We start from the raw sequence: 27,567 nt of genomic DNA, 5'->3' as shown, positions 1-27,567 counted from the left end.
GCAGCACCAACCCTAACTAAACCATCCCAGCCAGGGTTTTGTCAAGCCACAGTTTAAAAACCTCTAAAGATGGAGATTCCACCACCTCCCTAGGTAACCCATTCCAGTGCTTCACCACCCCCATAGTGAAAAACTTTTTCCTAATGTCCAACCTAGACCTCCCCCACTGCAACTTGAGACCGTTGCTCCTTGTTCTGTCGTCTGCCACCACTGAGAATAGCCTAGCTCCATCCTCCCTGGAACCCCCTTTCAGGTAGTTAAAGGCTGCTATCAAATCCCCACTCATTCTTCTCTTCTGCAGACTAAACAAGCCTAGTTCCCTCAGCCTCTCCTCATAAGTCTTGTGCTCCAGCCCCCTAATCATTTTTGTTGCCCTCCACTGGACTCTCTCCAACTTCTCCACATCCTTTTTGTAGTGGTCCTTCTGTATCCTATCCCTACCTTCCAGGGTATCTACCACTCTCCCTAGCATCAATGCAAAAGGCACTTATGCTTATTGCCAGGTTTGGAATCTACTAGTAGCAAATCAACAGTGGATAACTTCACCTTCAACTCATTGGGAGAGGAAATTTTTTCCCCTTTAAAATACTGGTGCTTGCTCCCAAAGTCATCTTGGAACACAGGCCTTAAAGGATGAAAGGACAAAAGAGTTAACTGAATTCCTAGGCAACATCCCAAGCTGAGTCAGTACTGTTACAATAATGAGTTCTGCACCAATTGATCCAGAACCACCAGCTGATCCCTATTTTATAGATTTTTAAAATGGAAAAATGCTCTTCAGCCAGTGCTATAATTCTATTAATTAATCATTTATAGTCAGATGATAAATCATAATAATATTCTTTTGCTGTACAACCTACCCTTTTATCCTGAAATTGCATCCTTCACAGGCTATCTAAAAGGTATAAATCTCTGTTTACTCTGTTGGGCTTACTCCAAAAGCTATTGCTCAACCATATAGGAAATTTCAACAGTGTGTACACTGAAGTGCAGTAGTCTCATAGGATTTTTTCTTTTGTATAGAACCCTTACATCAATGAATAATCTTCACTCATTTTAGAAGTCCTGCTGACTTCAATGCTACTCGTATTAGTAAGTCTTGCAGGGTTGGGCACAGACTTCTTTTAAGTACTGTTATGATGGACACATTGTTTAGATATAGATACCTGAAGAGTAATCATATTTACACTTTAATTGTTTCTAAAGCTTTGTGAAATACAGGTCATGAACCTTAAGGACAAGTATATCAACAAAAGAGGCAAACGCTGTACTTTATAACACAGCAGGCATCTCTTGAACAAAGAAGCCCTGAATAGTGCATTTGATAGTCTTACGTTTGTCTTGGTAACTTAAGAATTATGCATGATTCTTTTGGGCAGTCTCTTTATTTCTTTTGCTCTCCAGAATTGTGTGCCATACCTTCTACCTTCCCTACTTTTAACTAAACCTAATAATTACAGCAGACAGCTGTGACCTTTATCACAAAGAGTGAGGATACAATTATTGAAACAATAATTTTTGGGGGGTTATTTGGTTTTTGTTTTGTTTTCTTAATTCTTACTTTAGGGTTAAAACTCAGTTTTAAAAAGTCTTAATTAGATGTTTGTACAGTGCTTTCAAAAAGGACACAATTCTGCCAGGTGCTGAGTTTTCTCAGCTCCACTGACTTAAATGGGAGTTGAGAGTGCTCAGGATTTTACAGGACTGGACCAAAAAGTGCCATACATAAATGCTAAGATTACACTAAGGGTGAAACTCTCATCCCTTTGAAGTCAATATCAAAACTCCCATTGGCTTCAATGCCTCAGTTTCTTCAACAGAGCTCAAACAGAATCCAGCTCTCTAGACTCTCAGTCCTTTTTCTTAACCACAAAACCTCTCTAACTGTAAGATGAACTACACAGTGAGGGCCTTAGCTGAATGGCAAAATTCCCATTAACTTCAATGGGGTCAGGATTTCACTTCTAAATATTCCTAACAAAACTAAGGGCCTGAACTTGAGAAATGCTGTGCACCTGCAGCTTCCCAGAAGTCTCAGGATCAGGTGCTGATCTCAGCCAGAGCCTCTTGAATCTCACACCCTTCTTGTTGAACAAGACAAAAATAAACTTAAACATGAGGGTCTAAATGAACAATAGTAATTCTATTTCACATATTTTCTCTTTGAGTGAAAAAATGAATACAATTTAATGCAATTCCTGAAACAAGCCTTGGAAGAGAGAGACATCTTTTTATGACTTATCTTCATATCAACTGTATCTTGAATATCTAACAATGCCTGTGCAGCATTGACTTCATGTTGTAATTGCCTGTAAGATTTCTCTCTCCAGGCCCAATGTTTCTTCCAAAGTTATTCTTATGAACAAGACATGAGCTCCTTATAGTGAGATATATGTAATAAAAATGGTACTTATATAGGTCTTCACTGGAACTAAGATAAAAGACATGGTTTCTTTATAGCCTCAGCATACTGATGTATTGTACAAATGTAAAGTATCTCATCAACCAGAACATTCTAGCTGAAAAAAGATGTCATATACTATAGATAGGGTTGGCAAAATTCAATTTTGATATTAACCATGGAAATTCTAAAAAATAAATGTTTATTTTTAAGCATTTTTCCTATTTTTATCAATTTACATTTTCACAGCAGTGGGAAATTATGGAGGGTCAGATAATAATTGTTCAAGGACAGTAGATGTTGAGTTAAAAAAGTTAAAGCTTTATAACTGTTAAAATACAAACAACATCACATGTCAAGGTGTACAAAGTAAATACTTAAGTCAAACTCTAATAAGTTTTCAAGCAGCAGTTTTCTTACTTTGCCTATCTGTAAATTTTGATTATCAAGGCAAATTTTGTTAGTTTATGTGCGTGCAGTGAAATTGACATTTACTAACATTTACCAATAAAAATAAATTCTTCCAAGCCTAAAGATACATATTTATTTCAAATACTTTGGCTATAAACATGTAAGAAGCTGATGATCAAATCAGAAATTCTTTCAACAGTGCAAGTTTAAAAAAAATCCTGGACCAAATTACTCAACCTATTGTTCTTTCAAAACCAATTTTGCCTGGCTATAAATCTAGACTGCACCAAACCCTGCTGTCTTTGTTTCAGCCCCATCCCCCCTAGGTTTTTCTATCTAATTATCGGACTCCCTGCTAACATTGCTCTTTGCAATTTACCTCCAGGAGCCAATAGGAACACATGTCATTGGGAATTAGGGAATTGCTGCAGGATACAAACCAGCAAACAGGATCATAAACTATCCAAACGCCAAAACTTTATTTTGCCTTGAGATGTGGGGGCAACACACTATATTTTATTCCACTTACTAATATGATAGGATAAGAGAACTGGTCTTACAAAGCAGAAAAATGATGATTTAATTCAGATGCTTTTGTTGTCTTTGAGACCAAGTGTTTAATAATGTATTACATAATATTGCAACACACTGCACTTCATTCCGTACAATCAAAAACGCCCTGATCATTTAATTTCTTTTACAGAGCAAGGTAATCAATTCCAACTAAAGCTAAAGCATTCACTAACTCCATTTAGGAATCCTTGTTTCTTGTTTGTGACAAGAACTGCTAGAAAAAGCTCATCAGCTCACTCATATTGGATGCTTACTGGAAAGCAGCTAAATAACCACACTAGGTTACTGAGAGGAGCAGAAAGGCAAAGCAGTGTTGAGCCACCTGAAATGTAAGCCTGTTGACATCATAATCTAAGATATAGGTACATGTACCAAATATAACACTGCTGATAAACAAACTCTCTCAACATTCACTGAGAATACTGTTGAAGAATAAGGAAATGCGCTTTCCAAACAAAGTGCTAGTCTATATTGGTTACCTTAACTTTATGGCTCTGGTGAGTCAGTTAAAGTGCAAAAGACTTAAATGGATACAGCAAATGAGATAGGAGATCCACAAGAAAACCAATTAACTTTTCTTCAAAGGCTAACCTTTTGCTCTCTATTTCATGTAGATATCTGAACTCATCTGCTTACTACAAGTGTATTACAAAGAAGGAAATACTAAATGTGTCCATTGCCCTAAATAATCACGATTGCCTTCTGAAAAGGAGACTTTACTTGACCGGAGGTGAATCAAATCCATCACTGTTTTCCCAACTATTTTTTATTCTTAATTAATGTGATCTAAAATCAAAACACACAACCAAAAAGAGTTCTCTCTCTCTCTCAGACACCCACTTTGGGTTATATAGCGGGTGGTAAACTGGTAAAGTACAAACCAACAACAGGACAGAACACTTAACAAGTATCTGCCATGCTCCTTATTTTTGGTTAGTCTAGAGAAAACAGATGAATGAAAAAGCTGTACCAATTTCAAGAGGGATCCTCACTCCCCTGTTCCGGCTTTCCAGCTCCCAGCCGAGGGAAGGCACATTCGTGGCTGTTAGAAGTAATTGAGAAGTTTGTATGTGGTTACGGCCTATCTAGTAACTGGATGTCCGTCATTTCTTCGGTCTGTGCCACTTTTATTGCAACAAAGGACACGCCGCTCCCCGCTCTCTTTGCTTTCTGTCTCCCTTCTGCTCCGTGGAAATGATTCACGCCAGTGAAACCCAGCTCCTCATTTCCATGGCATCAAACGCGGGGCTCAGCGGTTCGTGCGCCCCCAAAGGGCAGACGCACAGTGCCCGCTCTCCCTGCAGCGGCGATCAGAGCTACCCCGAGGCAGCTAATAAAACTGGTCGCGGCGCTAGCAGCCAGCTGGCGCGAAGCTCCCCGCCGGGCCATGCTGATGGCTCCGAAGGCATCTGCCCCGGCCCAGCGGGACGCCGGCCGAGCGCTGCCCGCCGTCTGCCGGGCGGGGATGTTGTGACCCCCACCGCACAAAGCGGCTGCCGCGGGGTTTGCGCCATGCGAGTGATCGGGACGCAGCAAGCGCCGCCGCCTGCCCCGGGAAAGTTCACGAGAACTTGGTGCCCGTCGCTAGCCCCCCGCCCTGCAGCTCGGTGCCCCCAGCCCTTCTTCCCAGGGCCCGTCCCCAGGCTGCCCCTACCTCTCAGCGGTCCCCTCTCGCTAGGGCTCTTCCCCAGCCCCGCGGCAATCAGAGGAGGCTCCGGCTCCGGCACTAGCTCTGCCTCCGCTCCGCTGCCGCCACAACCTGCTTCCTCATTCAAATACACCCACCCCGATCCCCCAAGCGGCGCGGCGACAGCAGGAGAAACACGGAGCAGGGCGGGAGCCGCCCGGACTGGACGGGAACTCCCCGCCGCCCTGCCCAGGGCACTTCAGCACAGGCGGCAGCAGCCTGTCCGCCCTTCCCCGGGGCGGGGGTGTCACAGCTGCGGGGCCGGGATCCGCTCCCGCCGCAGTCGGGGTGAGTTTTGGCTTTGACTTCAGTGGGGTCAGACAGGCTCCTGGCAGTGGGAGGGAGGATGAATTCCCCCCCAGGGGTGGGGGTGGGGGGCTATGCTGATCGCACCAGAGTTGCCCCCTGATGATGCTGTTGCTCACCCGCCGTTTCGATGATCTCAGGCTCGTTGCAGACACTTTGGGGGTCACTTGGAATAGTCTGGGCTGGGTTCGTCACTCCGACCTCGGGCAAAACCCCGGCTGAAGTCAATGAGAGTTCAGCTTCGTGAATAGGGAGAGGAGGGTTGGGTGCTGCGGGGTGACGAGCCCACCCCACCCTGGGAAAGCATGAGTAAATGGGAAACAGAGAGAACTGAATCCACTACCCACCTATGGGCATGGCAGCGGGCAGCTCTGCAGCCCCTCCGCTACTGCCCATAGCTAGCTCATCCATCGTCATATTGTCTGAGCCCCTGGGCTAGACTCCAGTGTTGCTCCCCAAACCTGCCTTAAAACTCTGCCAGGGCCTATGCGGAGGCAGTGCAGAGCCCACATCTGTCACGGTGAGAAGGGGCAAGTTAGCTCCTTTGCACTTCTGCACCTCAAGCATCTTCCCTCAAATGCCACCTACACACACAGGCAGACACAGAGCAGAACTGCTGCGGTTATGTCGTTCCATAGTCCGTCCATGCCTGGGTGAATTGCACTTGTAAGCTATTGCATCTCATTTGGGTGTCCAACCTGAACGCTTAAAATGGACGACCTGCTTTCTGTTTTCTGCCAGGGGGTGACTTTATCTTAAGGATTCTGAAGCAGCCTAGTGATCCAGCACCAGGTATTCCAGCATTTCTGGTCTCCGGTTCTATTCAGCATGCACCTATTGTTTGCTAGTTCAAAGTCTGCTGGGAGTATTAAGCAGCTTTTCATTGACCTTCTATTTCAAATTTTCCTCCAATAAGAAAGCTCCAAGAAGCAGGGGTACAGTCATTTTTGTATTTCATTTTATACAGAGAAGCAGTAACAATGTTACTGTCCATTCGAAATGCAAAAACATTTTTATTTTTGTAAGGATCTAAACAATTAGAGCCGGAAAAGCCCTACCAGAGCATTTTCCCATCCTCTGCAAGTGCAGGGTATAATTCCCTTGACAGAGGATGCATCAAATAGTAGATTAATAGCATACTCAGTCACTGTCAAAAGGCCAAGAAGAAGAGATCAAGTTTTAATTTTTGTCCTGTTCTTAGACTTAAAGATTTGCCACGGTTTTCCTGGGCTTCATAGGTTGTGCGAGGATATTATTGTCAGTCCAGTTTTGTCAGACTAGGAGACAAATCTGCAGAGGGAGTAATGTGACCTCTTGGAGCAGCAGCTTAGGTTTCACCTTTTCATCTCTGTCCAGCAGCTGATTGGCTGATACCATAGAAACAATCCATTGTTGTCATTCAATTCAGCACAGGCTATTGCAATTGCACAGCAAAGCATCATGGGCCAAACTGAAGAAACTTTATCCTAAAAGTAATTGCATGTGGAGTTGGATACTTTAAAAAAAAGAAAAGAAAAGAAAAGAAAAAAAGAGTGCTTCACATTTGAATATATATGATGATTATCCCTCAGTATTACATCTTGTAACTATCTGGGGTTTTTTAAACAAATAACCTTCACAATATATAAGATCTTTAAGCATAAAAAGGAGAAAGCTACTGTCAAAAATCCCTCTGAGTCACCACAAACCAAATCTGTAGGTTTGGGAAGTCAGGAGTTTTGTTAAACCTTCCACAGAATTCCCTCATTTAGGACCTCAAATGCACTTTCTCCTTTGACCTTCCTTAAAATTCTCATAGCTCCTAAAAGCCCATTTTCAGGAGGTCACTGATCCTGATGATGCCTTTCATTCCTAACATGTTCTTGAGCTACTCAGTCATACTTTTAGGGATTGCTCCAACTGCTCCAATAATCACTGAAATTGTCTCTGTTCATACAATGGTTCCAGCTTGTGGCAGAGTCTTCATACTTTATCTTCTCTTCTTGTTTCTTTTTTATGTTGCTGTGTGTTGGTATGGTAATATCAGTTAACATGATCTTATTTGTCTTCTTCTCTACAGCTATGTCTGACATGTTTGCCTGCACCCTTCAATCAAATCCCATAAAAATCTAAGCCCCTTCATTCCCTAGAGCACTCTGCACAGGCTCCAACGCAGATACTTGGCAACCTCATTGGGTCTGTTCATATATATTCTCTCCCAGCCAGGCTCCTGAAGATGCTCAACACATGCTCCACCATCTCTTCCTTTGTGGAACACATTCTGCAGTTAGGGGAACAGTTCTGTCAATCAATTTTGTTTTGAATGTAATTAAGCCTTAAAGACTGCTGTTGTCCACTCATAATGAGGTTCTCTGCCTTTCTTTTGAGGTATCTTTCTACAGACCAGGAGTTTGTTAATCTTCAATCACGAATAGATTCAATCTCTCTTCACCACTGTCCATGCACTGAGTTCTGTGTAAATCTTTCAAGTCTTTTATGCTTTCTAGGGCTGGGATGTACACTCAGGCCTCACTTGTTATCACAACCAGATGATCTTTTACTGTGGCCGACTCCTCATAGGTCTTGATATTATATTTTTCATTGTCAATTACTTCGTCCACAGAAAGCAGACCTTTTCCTCCATCACATCACTGAATGTACATCCCATCCAATGTCTTGATAGATATTCACTTCTCTATGCAGCGCCAAGAGCTTTCTTGTTTGGATGTCAATTTTTTCCCCTCTTTATTAGACTTAATCACTCTGTCAGTGTACCTTAATACTGGTATCACCCACATATTAATAGGGTGGATCAAATTCTTCAGGTTGAGTTTTGTCCTTAGAGTATTTCTTATTCGTCTGTAATATTCTTTCCTCCAACAGTTCCCTGAATCCAAATTATTTGTAGGACCCAGACTGAGAGAAATTTTGGATAATACCTTTGTTAATTTGTATGCATCTGATTATACCAGTTTGCCCTTCTTTACACACACAGACACACATTTAGTCAAGCTTTATATCTTGACCAAACTTTTTTAAACATAATCAATTTCTATATTTCCTTTTGTGACCATCTATGTAGTTTAAGATCATCCATATATAATAAATGGTTAACTGGTTGTTGCTCTTTGCTGATAAGATAACCACAATTTATATCCCAGAGCATCCGTGTCAGTGGTAACATCGCTACCATGAACAGCACTGGTGATATGGAATCCCCTTAAGATTCTTCTTTTAATTTGGACCTCATCAATGACAGTCCCTTTCAGGTAGAGCTGAGTGTTCCAGTTAACCACAGATTGCTGTAGAAAGGAAATGATCATTGGATGAACCTTGAGCATTTTGATCCATGAAGGTGGGACACTGTCATATACTTTTTGTTAGTCTATCCACACCAGCTCTAATTTTTTTAATTTTAATTTTTGTTTGTTTGTTTGCATCTTCTGTGATTCTACTGTTTATCTTGAGGTGATCTTTTGTCCCTTTTCTGTTTCCTATCAAGCCTTTTTGTTCAGGAATTCTTCATTCCACTGAGAACTAGCGCTATCCAGCTATTCTTTGCCAGAATTGCCATTAGAAGTTTCCACATCATTGGTAAACATGTGTTTGGCCTATAATTCATAGGATCATTGTGGCCTTTTTTCTTTTTTTGTATGAAAACGTCTCTGGTCCATCTTGGATATCTGTTCTTCAAATATTTATTAAGTTGTTCAAGTAAACAGTCATGGAGAATTGTTAGGCATTGCAGCCAGAATTCATACATCCCGATGCCTTCTATGATGAAGTGACTGGCTCTGTGCATGTGGGGAAAGTGGTGGATGTGATATATCTTGACTTTAGCAAAGCTTTTGATAAGTCTCCCACAATATTCTTATCAGCAAGTTAAAGAAGTATGGGTTGGAGGAATGGACTATAAGATGGACAGAAAACTGGCTAGATCATCGTGCTCAATGGGTAGTGATCAACGGCTCAATGTCTAGTTGGCAGTCGGTAATGAGTGGAGTGCCCCAGTGGTCGGTGCTGGGGCTCAATTTGTTCAATATCTTCATTAATGATCTGGAAGATGGAGTAGATTGCACTCTCAGTAAGTTTGCAGATGACACTAAGCTGGGGAGGTGGTAGATACGCTGGAGGGTAGGGATAGGATATAGAGTGACCTACACAAATTAGAAGACCGGGCCAAAAGAAATGTGATGAAGCTCAACAAAGACAAGTGCAGAGTCCTGCACTTAGGACGGAAGAATCTCATGTACTGCTATGGACTGGGGACTGACTGGCTAGGCCTCAGTTCTGCAGAAAAGGACCTAGAGGTTACAGTGGACAAACTGGATATGAGTCAAAGTGTGCCCTTATTGTCAAGAAGGCTAACAGCATATTGTAGGAGCATTAGTAGGAGCACTGACAGCAGATCGAGGGAAGTAATTATTCCTCTCTATTCGGCAGTGGTGACGCCTCATTTGGAGTACTGTGTCCAGTTTTGGACCCCTCCTCTCCCCCACTACAGAAAGGATGTGGACAAATTGGAAAGAGTCCAGCAGAAGGCAACAAAAATGATTAGGGGGCTGGAGTACATGACTTATGAGGAGAGGCTGAGGGAACTAGGCTTGATTAGTCTGCAGAAGAGAGGAATGAGGGGGGACTTGATAGCAGCCTTTAACTACCTGACGGTGGGTTCCAGGGAGGATGGAGATGTTCTCATTGGTGGTAGATGACAGAACTAGGAGCAATGGTCTCAAGTTGCAGTGGGGGAGGTCAAGGTTGGATACTAGGAAAAACTTTTTCACTATGGGGGCGGTGAAGCACTGGAATGGTTACCTAGGGAAGTGGTGGAATCTCCATCCTTATAGGTTTTTAAAGCCCACTGGCTGGGATGATTTAGTTGGGGTTGGTCCTGCTTTGAGTAGGGGGTTGGACTAGATGATCTCCTGAGGTTCCTTCTAACCCTAATCTTCTATGATTCTTTGATCCCATCTGATGCAGGTGCTTTTAAGTTTTTCGTTCCTCTCAATACCTTAGCTCTTTCTTTCTTTGATATTTCTGTGTATTCCTCTATTGTGTGTTTTTTTATTTTTTCTCATTTTTAATCCAGTCTGCTGTCTAATTATGCTGTACATCCTCACAATAGATTTTCTTCCAGAACACTGAAACTCCTCCACATTTATTGACTCTCTATTTTTTCCTGTTCTGTTTTTAACACTGATCTAATCAAATAATATTCTAAGGTCTCTGTTCTCTTGATACTGACAGCTGCATTCTAAATATCTTTCAAGCTTATGACTCAATGCAATCAGTTTCTATTTACATTGTTGTTTCACTAATCTCATATACCTTTTATTCAGTTGATATTTCATCTCCAGGGCTGTTTGTTTCTGTTTTCTCTTCAAATGATTTTTCTCGAATTCATCCAATAGGCTGATATCTTGACATAAAAGCTTTATATTCTAGTTTAACCTTCATTTCCATGGAGATTCTTGAATATAGGAAGTTTCCAATAGTTTGCATACTTACCTGGCTCAGTGTTAAGCCAATGAGCTGCTACTGTTGCTGTAACATAAATAATATCAATCAACTGATTGATAACTCATTGGTTTTACAGATTCCTTGACCATTTAATTCAATGCTTGCACTAAATCATCCAGTCTTTGCTGGTCTACAAATTTCATACTTTGCAGCACTGATCAATGCTTAATGTATCTTACAATCTGCATGCTCTAAATCATTCATATTTCTTTTCCTTTCTTCAGATGCTGTTTCACTCATATTTGTCCTCTATATTTCTTCCATTTGTGGCTGTTGTTTATCATGTATCATTGCTTCTACCAAGATGTTCATATGTGGTTCAACACTAGTAATCTCCCTTTTCAGGCTTTCAATCTCTATTTGCATAAATTCTCTTTTTCGGAATAAAGCTCTCAGTTGTCCTGCAAGTCGATGCTTGGTCATTTCTTTCTCTGTGTTGTTGTTTCTCTCCTTCCAGTGTTGGATCATTTGTTTCCTCCAGTTGCTCTCTTCCAGTTTTGCCAAAATCCAGTGTTAGATCACTTCTTGATTTGCACTGTGAGTCCATTTAATTCTGTTGTTGACAGTGATCCCTGGTTTCTTGGGTCGTCTGGACAGTTCCATGATATTGACCTGAGGTTGCCCATCTCCACACAACATATCTTGCCAGGCGAGGAGCCTGCAATCCATCTAAACTCTTATTATATTATTATTAATTATTATTATTATTATTCAAAAGACAGCATATAGCTTGAAAATAAATGCAGGAACCTCTGCACTGGGAGTTCCTCTCTCCATCAGCAGGCAGTGCTATAACTGTCTTCCTGATCAGCTACACCTGTGTTGTTGGAACTTTGGCAACTGAGCTGGCTGTAGATGTGTTGGTGTCACAGCTTAATAAAATGTAGTGTCTCCCCTCTGAATCAAAAGGGGAACACAGTGTGAACAATATCAGGTATATTTTTAAAAATAATCTATAAAGCATGTCCTTTAGAGCTGTCCCTAAAATGTAGGTTGCTGCAGGAAAGTGAACTAAAAGTTCCAATGTTGTTACCTTAATGAAGTTGTATCATTTCTAGTTTTTTCCTCTTTCACTTGAAAATTTCTCTCTCCCACTTTCATTCTTTGGTCTCCACCTTTTGTCTTTTCCCTCCTTTCTCTCACTCACTCTTCTTTTATTCTCTTTTTCTCTTCCTCATCTCCTTTCTTGTGGGCTTGCATGTTTTGGACCTGATTCTCTGGTTTTCCTGGTCTAATTCCACTCTAATGAAGTTACATAGACCCAAAACTAGTGTCATAGTGGAGAATCAGGCCCTCTGCCTTTCACCCTTTCTTCTCAACTCTTCCTTTCCCTCTCCATCCTAATCCCTGGGTAAAATTCTGCTCCTGTTTATACTAGTGCAAACTGTAATTCCACTGAAGTCAATGGAGCAACACAAGTGTGAAACTGGATTGAGAGCAAAAGCAAGACCCAAGAATCTTCCTTTCTCCATTTTACTCTTTATTTTCACTCTGTCCCCATGAACTCATTCAAATACACATTTATTCTACTTGTTGTGAGGATGTTTTCAGGACCACCAGCCAGGCCCAAAGGTTACCTTACGAACCTAGCAAAGTAGTCAACCACTGCTTGCTGTTGCAGACAAAACCACTGCTAACTCCAGAGTTCAGATCCAAGGAACAGATTTATTCAGCATAGGTACAGAGTGCTGCATCCCAGTGATCATTTGAGGCATGTCAGGCCAATAATCTGTCTGAGTACGTACAGCTAGGTTGTACACAAACAAAGGCAATGACATGTCTCCATACACTCTTTCCGTACACTCTTTTATGCCCAACATGACACCCTAATTTTCTATCAGCTCCTCTCTTTTCTGATCTGTTACATAACAAAACAAGCTCTATGACCAAATATAAGATTTCGCATTACACACTATGTTATGTAATGTGTTTATCTACTTATTAGCCATAACAAAGCTATTAATCTTAATATTTCACAGGGTCTTTGTGGACTTTCCCTGTTTATCCTAGGCTGGGTCACCCTGACTTCTGATTAACTTAATCCTTGTCCTGCACCCAAAACAAAGGACAATTCAAGAGTTGAATAACAGGATAGATAGTACGTTAAATCTTAAATAGCTAAATGGCTTTGTTTTGCATTCCTTCCCAAAAGATTATCAGAAGGCCATCCTAAAAACTAGTCCTCCCATTATTTATACTGGTTATGCACATGCTTATATATATTACTAGCTATTTTGTGATATAAATGTATATATACAATCCATTAAATACATGATTAAATACACTTAGGCCCTTATCATTTTACATGAGGTACGTTCACCCAATCACTGTCTCACCTCCTTACATCTGTACTTACATTGCACTCACACATTCTATTCTCACACACCCTTCATTCACTATCATTACATTCACCCTATATAAATTTACTATTCACTTACTCTGTGCCTACGTGCCTTTGTACCACCAGCAAACTAGCACCACTCATCTCTTGTGCTTTTTACTGATATATGGCTGTTTTCTACATGTAACAGCCAGAGGAGTGAAGGGGCTTCTTGTGCACGCTTATCTCCAGTACATTAACACATGAGTACTGATAAATTGGCCCATAATTTGCAACTAGTTAAGCAAGTCCAAATAAACCCAGAGCAGCAACCAAGTTAGAAAGGAGGGGAGGGGAAAGAAAAAAGATAAATAAATCACATGTAGCCCTGGAGAATTTAATGGGAGAGAGAATTCCACCACTACAAGCCCTTCCTGGAAAAGACCCTGCCTTCTGTTGTCTCAAGACTGTATAATGCAACCGTTAAGTTTCCAGAGTTCTCTGAATAAATACAAAATGTTAATTTTTTTTGTATCACCCCTTTTGGATATTTCATCCAGCAGTGATGTCAAATGCCTGATCTGACCCACTTATGTTTATGTGGCCTGCTGCATGGTATATTCATGAAGCATCTGATTTATTTATTTAAGAGAAGTTTTCAAACTTCAGCAATGGTTCTGACCATCATAGATTCTCCTGCCCTATCCCATTAATCTCACTGGAGTGTTAGTGCAAAAGTCCAGTAGTGACACTTTAAATGTCTCCATGAACTGTTTGATCGCTGATCAATCTAGCAGATGGTATGAGGAAGGGGGTGGGAGTGAAGTCCACCACAAAGGAGGAATAGGGAGCTGTTGCACAGAGGGAAATTCAAAGAGAAGAAAGGAGACACACATGCCTGGTCTACATTTAACTGTGGACAATAATTAAATGGAATTCGGATGAGTTTGACACCCCTGCAATACAGAATATCTATGATCTTTCAAAAGCCTTTTGAGCTTCCCTCTGGCCCTGAGAGAGCTAAGAAATCACCCCCATATTAAAGGAAGTGGAAATCTAACAAAACTCTATTTTCAATAGAGTAATTTTTCTTTTATATTTAAAAATCTACTCAGTGGGTGTGGAGAGTTTTACCTAAGGGAATCTGCATAATCTCTAGCTAGCTTGGAGGAGTGCAGTGGGGAAGGGGAAAGGAAAGAAAGAACAAACTTCTTTTGTTTTTATCAACTTTCTTTCTTTTCACATGACTCTTGTGTAGGTTGAATTTTTCTTACTGTATCTTTGTCTCCTGCCTTTGGTGAGTTCAACATTGGGTGTTCACGGTACACAGCATAGCATTCACAATGATGAACTCTCAGACCGGGGGTAATCATTACTATATGCACAGTGAACCCCCTCCTTATACTTCATAGACAAGACTGAGTCTACAATTTAAGCTTTATTATTAATCCAAAAGGAATGATTTAAAAAAGGCCGTGACCCAAAGTTTGCTGCTGATGTTCTAGGATAGTGGTTATAGTAACCAGGAAGAGTTATTTATGACAGCCATTTGTCTTTAATATCCCCTATACAGTAAAGGGGCAATATAAACTTGAAGATTTTTATTTGACAAGACATTTGGAGGCATCACCTCCAATTTCCACCACCCCTATGAAGAAGTTTGTTTATAAAGTATAGAATTTCTGAGGCTGAGCTGCCAGGGCTGTGTAGTTGTACCTGTCTTTTCCCCATCCCTGATCATGCAAGTACTAGAGCTGGAAAAGCTGATCATGTGCAGTGCTGCTGAGGCAGGAGGGGGGAACTGGAGGATGCTCAATATAGATAGAATAGGGCATTATGGGGCACACAAGGAAAAGCATTTTTTTCCTACCTCCCAGTCAGCTCCACAACATGCTGCTGCAGAGCTGTTTGATTCTACTCTATTATTGGCTTCTGAATAGACAGGCCTCCCACAGAGATAAGGTCTTCACAGCCTGGAACGCCACAGCTATTTTTTTTTCCTGAATGGAGCCTTTCTATAGATCAGTCCTAAATGATAATAAGAAAAAACATCATTAACATAAACAAATACAGGAGTTTGCTTTTGTGGTCTGTTGTCAACAGAACTCCTGAATGGAAATACTGCCTTATGTGCCATCAAGGCTATGCTATTCTTTATAAGAAATACAGTTAAACACAAATAAAAGTAGCTATTTGTTACAATGCTGGTCACTTAGACTGAGCTTATCTCGCAGGTCTGATTTAGGGCCTGATCCTGCATTCCTAACTCAACCGACATGAGAAAGGTGTAGATAAACTCAAAAATTCCAGATGTCTGGTAGAGGATTCCCCAAGCACAAGTACTGTGTGTAAGACAGGTGTAAGGCTTGCAAGCCCTGCAGGAGGTGTGTCATGGGCAGGGCTGCAGCAGAGAGACCTGTGGGCCATAGGGCAGACCAGGGAAGATGCCATAACTTAAAAATGTCCCCTGGGCGGTCTAAGTTACACTGGGGGCCACTTTAGTCTTCAGAGCAGTCCAGAATCAGGAAGGTTCACAGGTGTTTCAAAGCCACTTTTGCCCACTCCTTGCCCTGGACTGGGAGTCCTGTGCTGCACCTGTTAGAAGTGCAGCACAGAATCTCACCCAGAGATTCTGTTCTCAGCACTGACATGGAACTTCTGTGAGACACTGGTCAAGTCCCTCTGTCTTTCATTCCCCTATCTGTAAAATGGGGATACTACTGCCTATATGTCAGTGTTTGTGAAGCATTCTGATTCTACAGTGATAAGTCCCATAGAAAGCCTATAAATACATTAAAAACTGAATTGGGTCTTAGACTAGAACAGCCCATTTTAAATGGCAAGTGAAGGAACCAGAGAACCTCCACAAATGACAGTGGGGAAGGAAATGGGATCGCTGTTGAAAGGAAGAAATTAGTAAATGGTGGTATGTACTTTGGTGTAAGCATATGATATTCTTGGCCATTCCTATGGGGGGCAGCAGCCATCCTGACACCTTTGTAACCTGTATGACTTTTGCATCCCGATACCACATCTATAACTACTTAGTGAATACTGATATTGTGTTCATTCCTGTAGTTATACTTGACATTTGACAACTGAGGAAATTTTCAAAGGCATGAAGAGCAGTTAGGCTTCCAACTCCCATTGAAAATGTACCTGTGTGTCTAACTGCTTTTTTATGCTTGCCACAACTTGAAGTCTGTAATATAGGCGAAAAAGCTTCCCATCCAAGAGTTAAGATTGAGTCCTGCAGGAGCGTGTCCACTTCTTCCTTTATCTCATGATCTCTCCCCACCCTATTTATTATAGAACCCAGCAACTGGGAACAAAAGGGAAATGTTGGTATAAAAATAGTCAATGACTTAAATAAATAAATAAACTTTCATTTATTTTAGTTTGGAGAACTACATTTTGTTTAATTATCTCAAATTCCAGTACCCAATTTAAAAGGAAATCTACTACTTTTTTTTTTTCCACTACACAAAAAAGTAGGAAGATACATAATAAAAGGGAATGGATGCTGTAGTGATGAGCTTCTCAGAGAGTATCTCTCATTCTGCATGCTGAGGCAGATGGTATCATGACACAAGCTTGGTCTCTCTCTGATTTGGACACAGTAAGCAGGAACTTTTTATTTCACTACATCATTGCTGAACTGCATTTATTTCAAAGGGAAATCTTCCTACATTCCGTTATTTTTTAATTCTGTTGACTGGAAAATTGGATGCAGAAAGGTGTGGTGGTTTTTCTGGCTATGTTCCTATCTGTGTCTGGATGTTTAGCACACACTCTGACACATGCAAAGTCTATGGAAATAGGAAAGTTTAAGTAAGGGGCCACTCCCCCTCCTCCCCAAAATATTTTTTTTTAAATCTAAATTAAAGCCAGGAACATAGACATTTATATGTTAGTTATTGTTCTTTTTAACAGAATTTTGCTGAAAATATATTTTAAGGTCCCTTTCAATCTACCAGGATTTTTTTTAAAATGAAAATACCACATTTTAGTCTAACAACAGTAAAGGAATGTCAAGAACTTCAAAATCCTACATCTTATCTGAAGTTGTTTACCTAGTATTGTTACAAGTAACATCTAAAATGACTATAACTAAGACTAAAAAAACCATTTTCTACATTATTTTATATCATGGAAAGGGTTACCAGTCTGTCCTACTCTTAAAAGGAATGCATCTTTTCATAAAGCCAGAATGTCAGATATGTTCTGGTGGCAAACTGCTATTATCAAGAACATAAAAGCCCAACACACACTCAAGTATACTGTTCTCATAATAGGTTTTTTGGCTATTTCATCCTTCAAAAATATAAAAAAATGTCCTCGGTTTAAAGAAATTGCAGCTAAGTATAAGAACAGAGGAGAAAAAGAAATTTACTGTGCTATGTTAAATTTTAAGATTGCACAGAGGTTATTGCTCTTGACTACAAAACTTGTCTAATTCACTTGACTTAATCTGGATATAGAAAGTGACTATTCAAAAGGTCACTTTCACCAGATTATAATCTTTAAATTCTGAAATTTTTACAAGTATATAAACAACTGTACTTATACTACAAGCAAATAAGTAATTTATTGATATATTAACATGCTCACTCACTGTTCTTCAAAATTAAAATTCTTGTGATTAGGAGCTCCTATACTCTTCTTTATAAAATCAGCTGTGTCAAATCACCTTTTGTATTAATACATAGTAGAACTAGCTATTCAAAATGTTAAACTTTTAAAACACACTAATAGTAAACATAGTACATATTTGTTCCCTTATATAGGACTCAAACAAAAATACTTATGCACAACAGAGGTCCAAGAAAGCAAAAGTTTTGGAAAGTTATTTTCTTTAAGTGATATCTTTTAATTAATATTAAGTTTTCAAGCAGTCCTCCTGCATATTATATTCCATTGTCATGTAAGTGAAGTGTGGCACTGTACAGTAATATTTTAGACCTTCAAAATAGGATCTTCAGTAACTTCCACTGTGGTAAATATGGGGTCATCTGGGTGCTTGGCACTTTTGAAAATCTGACCACTTATTTAGAAGCCTATATTAAGGATTAAGAAGCACAACTTTAGGCTTCTATATTTGAATAATGTTAGCCTTAACACACTTTAGCAGGCATCATCATGCTGAAATTTAGTCTTATACAGGAATTATACTATATTTAAACATCTCTTTAGATGACATTACTGGAACTATTTCCTGTATTTTTCCTTGAAGCAAGAGCCTAAAAATTCAATGCATAGGCTTTCCTTCATAAACTCATCTTTTATAAAAAGACTGCACCAAAGAGACACTCATCCATGTCCAAATAGCATTTTTCCAACCAAGTCCTTCCCATTCACTTTTAAATATGTATTCGTAGCCAGTTTGCAAATTGTTTTAACTTCTGTATAAATTTATTATTACTTATATGATCTTTAAGTTTTTCAAAATAACTTTCTTCTTTCCATATTCCCTTATTTTTCTTCAGGGCTTTTAGTTCTGCTTGAAGTAGTCTTTTGTGAAGCTTCCAGTATAATGGAGAGTCATGATGTAGTCCTTCAATACGTGTTGTTTTGCCAAGCCCTTGTCTCAAGATCTCTTCATTCAGACACACACTGAAAAATCTACCCTACAAAAAGATAAAGTGAAGACAGCATTTTACGTTATGTATTCACTTGGCCATTTACAAAGGATATTGACACTGTCAGTGCATTTTCAATTCATCTGTAGTGTGAACCCTCTGAATGTTATGAGTTAGAAATGACTTCTTTTTGGCTAATTCTACACCCTTTTGGTGTTGGGAGCTCCAGAGATAGTTAAAAGTTGTACAGCATTCAACTCACTTTTAAAATGTATTAATTAAACAAGAAATATACAGGCATCTCTGGAACAACATTTAATACACCAGATAATCAATCGAAATTCTTAAGACATTTTGTAGAGCACTAGACTACAGAGATAGCTTCCACTGCATTTTCAGATGCAACAAACCATGACAGCATAAAGAAGTATTAACTAGTCCCTAAAATGCTACACTAGTATTAAATATAAATATTTATTTTATCTCCAATTTGCATATATAAAATGTTTGCAAAAATGTTTAATTTAATACAATACCTTTGTATCTTACATATTAAGCAAGTAATAGCAATAATCACTTCAAATCTTAGGATATAAATAAAAAGTTAAAGAACTGTCAGTCCTTCTTGTTACTTCATTTACCTTATTTACTAAAATGAGGCAATCAAGCACCAAATCATCCCTTCCAAGAAGCTGGAACCACATCATTTGTGAAGGTTTTAACTCTTTCTGTAACCAGACGATAGCATTCGGTGTCAGCTCCACTCCAGCAAGTCTGACCAGCAAAACACCATTTGATTGCCCTGAATATATTATATATAAAATATTTTTCTTATTACCACACGATCAGAACGATTCAATTCTACACAATGGGCCAGATCCTCAGTGGCTGCAAGTAAATCTAGATCCGCTAACTTACATGGAGTATGTATTTAAGTCAGTGGAACGACAATGATTTACAACAGCAGAGGATCTGGTCTCATATGCTCTGACATGACATTTATCTCCTGTTTCAGAACAATGTGTTTTTAAACTATTGGACTCTGCAAACTTAAAAACTATCAGAAAATATTTTCCAGACAAATTTATGTACATATTAAGAAAAGAGATTCCAAGACATTAGACCGTAACACTTAATGTCAGTTTTTTCTTCTTAGGGAATCACACTGCTTAAAAAAGCCTGATTTTTCTTTCACCCCAGTACAAGTCAGGAGTAACTCCATTAAAGTACATTGAATTACAACAGTGTGAAACTTGTGTGCAATTAAAATCAAGCTCAAGTATTTATTTTGTTGACATTTAATCTAACATATGAATGATGTACCCAGAAGGCTGAAATCCAAGCCTCTTATACTGTCTTTAAAGCCAATGACACATTTGGTTATAGTAAGATTTATTCAACAAAGATTATTCTATTTAAACTACATGTAAAAATAATTGCCGAGAAGATGCATCATCAAAAGTCTAGTGTACTTGATATTCTGGTTTGTTCATTTCTGAATAAATATCTTTCCTATATATGAAAGACTTTTTTTTTAGTTAACACTTTCTGACAGCATTTGCAGTAAAAACATACTCAACTATGATCCAATGGAGTTATACAACCTCACAGAAATCAATGGTGTTATGAACATAGGAATTGCCTAACTGGGTCAGACCAGTGGTTCATCTAGACTAGTGTCCTGTATTCAATGGCAGCTGCTAGCATCTACTTCTGCAAGATGCAAGAAACCCTGACATGGACAATTACTGAACAACCTCCCCATATGGAAGTTTCTTCTATGCCCCTTCAGTTAGAAACAGGCTTGTGCCTTGAAACATGGGTTTATAGCCCTCCAAATTTTTGTAACCCTATCTAATTAAACTGTGGATGTTCTCACTATCTATACTTCTAGGATATTCTAGGGAATCTATAGGATTCAAGTGTTCAAATCCCACTGAATTTCTATATCAAATCCCATGAATAGTTATACTGGCAAACTGTTCTATCATCAATGCAGCTTATACTGGAGTGCTTTTTGCAAGAGAACTTTTGTCAGTATACCTTACACTAGTTCCCTGAAAGAAATGTTATACTGGCAAAAGCACTTTTTTGCTGATATCTGCACTTTAACAGGGGCTTTTGTCAGTATAAAAGTGTCACACACAAAAAAGACATACCCTTAATGTTATTATGACTACAAAAGAGTCTACTGTAGATGAGGCCTCAGTCTCTCATGCCTGTTCCCCAGCTATCAAGTGGGAAAACTGTAATTCCCTGCCTCATGGGTGTGATGAGGATAAATACATTAAAGATTGTGAGGCACTCAGATGCTATGGTACCAGGAACTACTTAAATACATAAGATGTCTAGACAGATGCATGTTCAAATCACTGTATTAATAAATCCTTACAATACACTTTTAAAGTAGGAGGATAACTATTACCTCATTTTACTGGTGGGAAACTGCAGCAGAGAGATGAAATAACATGGCCACAGCCACAAAGAGTCAGTGCCAGAGCCAGAATTAGAACTCACACCCTCCTCACTTCCAGTTCTTGCACCACCACTGCTTATACTGTAAACTGTTGTACGTAAACAGAACTTCATTTTCTAGGACTGTCTATCCAGCTGCTCTCTAAGAGCACTACATTCACTAAAAAGTTTTAAAATAAACAATTCAGATATTGCAGATTTTTGCTAGTTTAGTGGACACAATTGTATCAACTAGGAAGGAGGACATTTAATTTTGTCAATATTAAGTCTCATTCTTCCTGTACTTATACTTACATTTTCTCTGTAACGATGACAGTAAAGGAAGACTAATGGGAACATGTTCAACTTCTAATCCTTTCTCAGTTATGTGACGTAACCTTCCTCGTAGTTTCACATTTTTTACTATAAATTCTACTGGTATATCCAAAGCACTTGTAAATTTCGTTGTCTGTTGATACAGAAAGAAAGAAGAGTAAGTCAAAGTCTTAGGAAAAATAAAAACAGTAGTTTCATATTATTTGAAAAAATACAATCATACTAAACCCAACTTTTGTCAAGATGAATCCCGCAAATTACAAACTCCACTACATCATATTAATAAACTTTCTTATTTTTTCTTTGTTGTCATTAGTGCTTTTCCAAAATTGAGACATTTTCCAAACAATTAAAAAGAATGGTCCCCGCTCCAAGGAGCTCACAATCAACGACAGACAAGTAGGCAGAAGTCAGGGGAAAGGCAATAACAATTCACATTTTATATACAATTTACTGTATACACAAGTCAATCTGATTCACTATATGCATAATAGCAAATATGTGTCTTTCAGAGGAGCTTAAAAATCATCAAGGGTAGGAGTCTTGCCAATGAACTCAGAGAGGTTGTACCATGCATGGGGAGGCACATAGGTGATTTTGTCAGATTCTCACACAAAGGTGGACAATTTTGGAAACACTGCTGGAGTAGGGAGGACAGAGGCAACATGAGGCTTGACAAGGCAGAATATGTGAGAAGGAACAGAATTATGTGGCTCTTTGAACAAGGTGACAGAAGTTTAAATTTGATTTGATATAAAAAAGAGGTTACATGATCAATCTGACGGGCAATAAAGATGAGTTTAGCAGCAGCATTATATATGGACTGAAGGACAATGTGCATGTTTGGGAGGTCAGAGGGGAGGAGGTGGCAGTAACCAAAGTGGGATATAATAAGGGCATGAACTAGATATTTGGTGTGGGGACTGAGAGAAAAGAACAAGTCTTGGAAATGAAGGAACTTTAATATCAATGTTTAATTTAAAAGCTCCCATTATTTAAGATCATATGCAGGATACATTTGGATTACTCTGTTCACATTGTTATTAAGTGATTGATACTGCTCTCACTGAATGACACATCAGGCCCTAGAACAGCCAACTGAACATCCCAACCTCCCATTTTTATTCTAAATATTTACTAAACCTTCACTCCTGTTGCCTGCAAGGTCTCCTAACTAGGAATTGAGAAATATTGGACCTTGCAAGCAGAGAGTTTGAAGGTTTTGTAAATAAATAAAGTAAAATGGGGTTGAAAAGTGCCTCAGAGTCTATTTTTAAATCTAATTTGCATTCCAAGGCCCAACAGTCATTTAAGCGTATTTACAAAGACTTGAATTTTTTTTAAATAGTCATATGTAAATACCCAGGTTCAAGAACGAAGCAATGATTGCAGTACATATTATTCAGTACTGCTTCACATTAAGAACATTACATCTAAAAATCGTATTGATTTCTAGGACATATAAAGCTCAGTTATGAATACAGCTCTACTAATAACAAAACAAGAACTCAAAGAACATTAGGCATATTCAGACTCCAAGTGAATAAAGTAAAATTAGCTTTGGGAAGCACTATAGTTTCAGTCCCTGCATAAAATGATATAATTATTTTTTCTAACATGAGAAACATATGAAACAAGTGCTTTTTTTGTATAGTCATAAGAGATTCCCTCCCCTCCCATCACTCCCAAATGGCCTTTGGAATTTAAAAGTGCTCTTGTGAGCTGTCTGATCAACATAGACATATTGCAAACTGTAAGAAAATGGTTCTCAGAATCATAAGGAGAGAGTGGAATTCAACTGACTATGCCACCTCTACACCAGCTAACTGCCAGACAGGACAATGTTAAGTCTGCTTTGTATTGCCAATGTGGTGCAAAGCAATCTTACGAAATGCCAGGAACTGGCGCAATATGTCATCATAAGAGTGAGGTAAGATTTTAGGTTGAGCTATAAAGAGAGCTCAAGAACAAGAACAACATATGAAGACCAAGTGCCCGCAAGGGGAGTTATGGGGAAGGGACAGAGATAACAAACATCAGTGTTCAAATCACATGAGTACTTCGATTGAATCAACTGGGATTACATACATGACTAAGGTGAAAAATTTGGTTTCAAGATTGGAAAGGACAGACAGATGAGTAGGTATCTATCTAGGAATATAAGAAGATATAGTAGGAAGTCAAAGGAATTGGAAGGGGCAAGTCTATGGAGAGTTTTTTTTTTCCAGTTCTATGGAACTGGAAAGGAACAAGATGTGAATGAAGGTGACAGGGATGATACAGTCCAGCCTCAAGGGGAAAAGCTGCCTGATCACAGCATTTGAATCATCAAATGTTTAGCAAATAAAGATTTAGAAAGCTCAAGAGAGAGAAATGAAACAATTAAGGCAGAAAGTGATCACAGCATGAATAAGGATTTCAGCAGACTGAGTCAAAGTAGGGAGCAATGTTCTGGAAGTAGTGAAAGAAGTTTATAGACAAGGGACACATAGGAGATAAGGGGGAGTCACAGCTGACTCAAGATTTTTGGCCTTGGAAATAAAGTTTAGGTTGGAAGTAAAGAAGATGTGAGTGTAATTATGTTGCCAAACCCATCACAGCTTATTACTGCTAGGTCTAATTAAAGATTTTTTGAAAATGAAGTACAATAAAATACATCAGAAATCTTAAAATTGCTCTTCCGTTAGAGATTGCAGTTTTGTTGTGAGCCACTCCTAAAACCTCAGTACAGTCGTAGCAATATTAAACCAGTGGAAGAGAGAATTTAGAGACCTCCTGTAGAGTCTGCCGATCCACCAGGCCAACCACTTCAACATTCCTTTTCAAATATGAAAGAAAGAGAATTTAAAAATATGGATTATTTTTCAGTTGCCCTCAAACCCTAATGTAATGTTTTCAAAACTGTCATTTATAGACTCACTTGAAATAAGAACAGTATAAATATACTGTGCAAGAAATTAGGCAGTGGCTCTTCTCTGCCCAGAACAGATTACCTATGGAGTCCACAAAGATGGCTGTTGGCAACATTTGTGGCCCATTGATGCCCAAGCTGCTGATCTAATTCTGAGATTCAACTGAGAATATTTTCAAGCAGATTTGAATTGCACCAGCTGCAATGACTATAAAGGAGCTTTTCTGGGGGATCAGTAGCGCTTTGGCCACACTCTCTCATATCCCCTCTTCTACAGGCCAGCCTGTGTCACCTAGGAATTCTCTTATGTCAAGACAGCACCACCCAACTGATCAGTTACCCTAGCTGTCTGCTTGCTTTGTGACACGAGAATGGCACAAAGAAGGTGGAACAGTGACACAATCTGTCCCTGTACATCTTGAGCTAAGTGACAAATAGGTATAAACACTGCTCATTAACAAATTATTCATAACTTACCAGTTTAATACTCTTTGCAAATAAAATGACTCCAGCTATTGCCATTCCAGTGCTAATGTTCTGGGGAAAAAAAAAAGATTTAAATCCTTAGCTTTTCCACCTTTCATTATTTTCATCTGATTAAAAACATTAAAGAAAAAAATAAAATTAACACCAAAGTGGTAACCGGCAATCAAGAAGTTCTCATCCGAATTGACTCACTGGATGATCTTGGGCAAGTTCCCTGCCTTGTATATTTCAGTGAATCTAGAGTAAACACTATTTACTAATAAACGATAATAAAAAAATTGATCTCACTCACAAACCAAATACATCTGATAGAAGTTTTCCAGATCATAAAAATTACTAGGAAATTAATAATACAAGTTGCTATAATAGTAGATGAAAACACACACTACAGAAAAATGCAAGAAGAAATTTTCAAGTCTACCGGAAGGTTCAGCAAAGGAGCTACATCTAGTACTGAAAAATTTCTTCTATAACATGACATCTGGATCCAGCTAATCTAATCCAACGAGGCATGTTGCATTTCATTGGGAAGCCCACTATTTGTATTACTTTTAGCAACTGTCTTTCCTACTCCCCCTCCTCCCAAAAGCAGACAAAATGGCCCATTCAAATTATAAGGGCTGTTTTTTGTAATAAAATGTATACCAATTATTTCAAAAATGGAATCTTCAGGATACAGATTGTAAAATTCTTTACAAGTGACTTCTCTGGAGTTAGAGATATCTCATCTATTGTTTCACTAAGCCATATGCTGCTCTTGCTTACAACACGGAAAGTAAATGTTTCACAGCTGCAACCAAAAACTGAATTTAGCCCAGTTTCATGGGATGCCTTCTCAAAAACAAACAAAAAAATGAGATTAAAAGAAACTCAAATGATGAATTATTATGGAAATTGGGCGTATTTTGTACTGCTATTTTAACAATATCTGGCTTCACCCCGCTTTGCAAAGTCCCCCCAAAATGTATTGGTATTTATTTTTAAGTTCAGAATCCCACAGCAACATTCCTTTAAATAGATTTAAATATTTATATATCTAGAGTACCTGCATCTGCTTTTTACAACTATGATTGTGTTGATTGTATCAAGTAAAGCATATTACTATTTCTAACTGTCCTTTAAATCAAAGACCCTTGCACTAAATACATTGCTACACCACTGAAGACTATTACTAAAAATAGCATTTCAAACACGTCTGATAAATCCTGCCTTGGCACCCAGAAGCAGGGGTATGTCATCCGCATACTAGAGCAAACCTCCGAGGTGCAGAAAGTAGAAAATTCAGAGGTGCAGCCCTTCCACTGAGACCAGTGGAGATGTGCTTGCTTAGGTCAGGGTTGACTCTGGCCTTTAGAAATGCTCATAATTCCAGTTGCTCTGTATTCAAATTAAAACGTTGTTAGTCTCAATAGTTTTAGAAAGGGTTGCTCAAGAACAACCCAACACCTTCCCCGTGAGGTTGCCTATTAGGCTGCAGATTATTTTCCTGGGCTTTTTTTTTAATGTTGTTTTATTTATCATCAGACAATCTTCTGATGACCAGTGAATTGATTCAAAGCCAACGGAGACAGGAGAGGAGAAACAGGGATGAATCCTGAGCCAACTCTTGTCACGGGAGAGGGGAGAAGGGGGGGGCTTTGCACAGCCTGGCGACTATCTTAAACCAACGGTGTCCCAACCTGCTCAGCACCGTCCCGCCAGCTCGAACTAAGCGCCCTTACACAAGGCGGGCGGCCCCCGACTCTGAGGAACGGGAGTCCCGGAGGCCCCGCGCCGAGGCCAGTTGCCAGCCGCCCGCAGGGCGGAGTCGGGACTCGAAGCTCATCGGGCTAGTGGCCGTGCGTGGCGGGGTCAGGGCGCCGCCATCGCTCCTCCCTCCCTGTCCCTCCCCAGGACGGGCCCGGGACATTCCTCCGCCTCTCCCCCGTCCCACCCGTGCCGTGCCAGGCGGAGGTGCCCTGCCCCCATCACGGGCCGTCAGCACGGGCGCCAGCAGCCAGCCGGGCCTCGCCAGCGGCCTCCCGCCTTTGCGGGGTTCTCGGAGGATTAGCCGGCCGAAGCGCCGGTCGCCAGGCCAGCCCGAGGTGGCGGGGAGAGCCGGTCCTAGCTGGGGGAACGCCCGGCTCGGCTCCGGTGGCCTGAGGCGCCGCCTCCCCGCCAGGGCTCTTCACAGGAGAGACCCCCCCCTCCCTGCCCACGTCCCTGCGGCACCCAAGCTGCCCCGCCCCGCAGGATACCCGGACGAGGGTGAGGTGGGAGTCCGCCCACTCGGAGACGCGAGCCACAAAATTCGCAGGTTCCCCCCGCGGCCCCGCCATGGCCCCCCGCGGCTGCCTTCCTTCCTTTGCCTTCCCTTCCCTTCCCGCTCAGGCTGCGCAGCGCTGCGGACCCCGCCCGCGCGGCCTGTCACACTGTCAGGTTGGCTCAGCCCGCAGCGCCTCCTGCTGGGCCCGCACGGCTGCGCGGACAGCAACCGCCGGCGGCACCCTCTCCCAGTGTGAGCCCCAGGGGCTGAGCTGTGTCATGGGCCGAGGGGCAGCAGGGTGGGTTCCTGTGTCTGCCTCAAGCATCACAAGCCCAGGTTGCCCATGCAACAGCTCTCAT

General features: G+C 40.3%; 2 protein-coding genes across 3 annotated transcripts in view; both read right to left on the bottom strand.

The window, feature by feature from the left end:
• Window positions 1–5,101, bottom strand: part of PLCH1 (phospholipase C eta 1) — a 154,070-nt gene extending 148,969 nt beyond the window's left edge. Inside the window, exon 1 of the mRNA XM_067537397.1 lies at window positions 5,040–5,101. The gene's annotated coding sequence lies outside the window, so the exon portion shown is untranslated. The remainder of the gene's footprint in view (window positions 1–5,039) is intronic.
• Window positions 5,102–16,571: 11,470 nt separating this feature from the next.
• CUNH3orf33 (chromosome unknown C3orf33 homolog) lies at window positions 16,572–27,337 on the bottom strand. Of its 2 annotated transcripts, none has more exons than XM_067549235.1 (5): window positions 27,201–27,337; window positions 24,955–25,014; window positions 21,546–21,699; window positions 19,418–19,578; window positions 16,572–18,824 (listed from the first exon to the last, which is right to left on the bottom strand). In XM_067549235.1, exons 1-5 carry the CDS (start codon window positions 27,279–27,281, stop codon window positions 18,558–18,560), a joined length of 723 nt encoding a protein of 240 aa, XP_067405336.1. In that variant the 5' UTR covers window positions 27,282–27,337; the 3' UTR covers window positions 16,572–18,557. The 2 variants fall into 2 exon arrangements, with proteins under 2 accessions (XP_067405336.1, XP_067405417.1); XM_067549316.1 differs by lacking the exon at window positions 27,201–27,337 and adding an exon at window positions 26,181–26,199.
• Between the last annotated feature and the right edge of the window lie 230 nt (window positions 27,338–27,567).

The sequence above is a fragment of the Emydura macquarii genome, unplaced genomic scaffold (genome assembly GCF_026122565.2).
Source record: "Emydura macquarii macquarii isolate MOO-44397 ecotype Brisbane River unplaced genomic scaffold, CSIRO-AGI_Emac_v2 contig_18, whole genome shotgun sequence".
In the NCBI taxonomy this organism is placed as follows: Eukaryota; Metazoa; Chordata; order Testudines; family Chelidae; genus Emydura; species Emydura macquarii.
The sequence above is the reverse complement of the archived record's forward strand: the minus strand, read 5'-3'. Positions and strand labels throughout refer to the sequence as shown.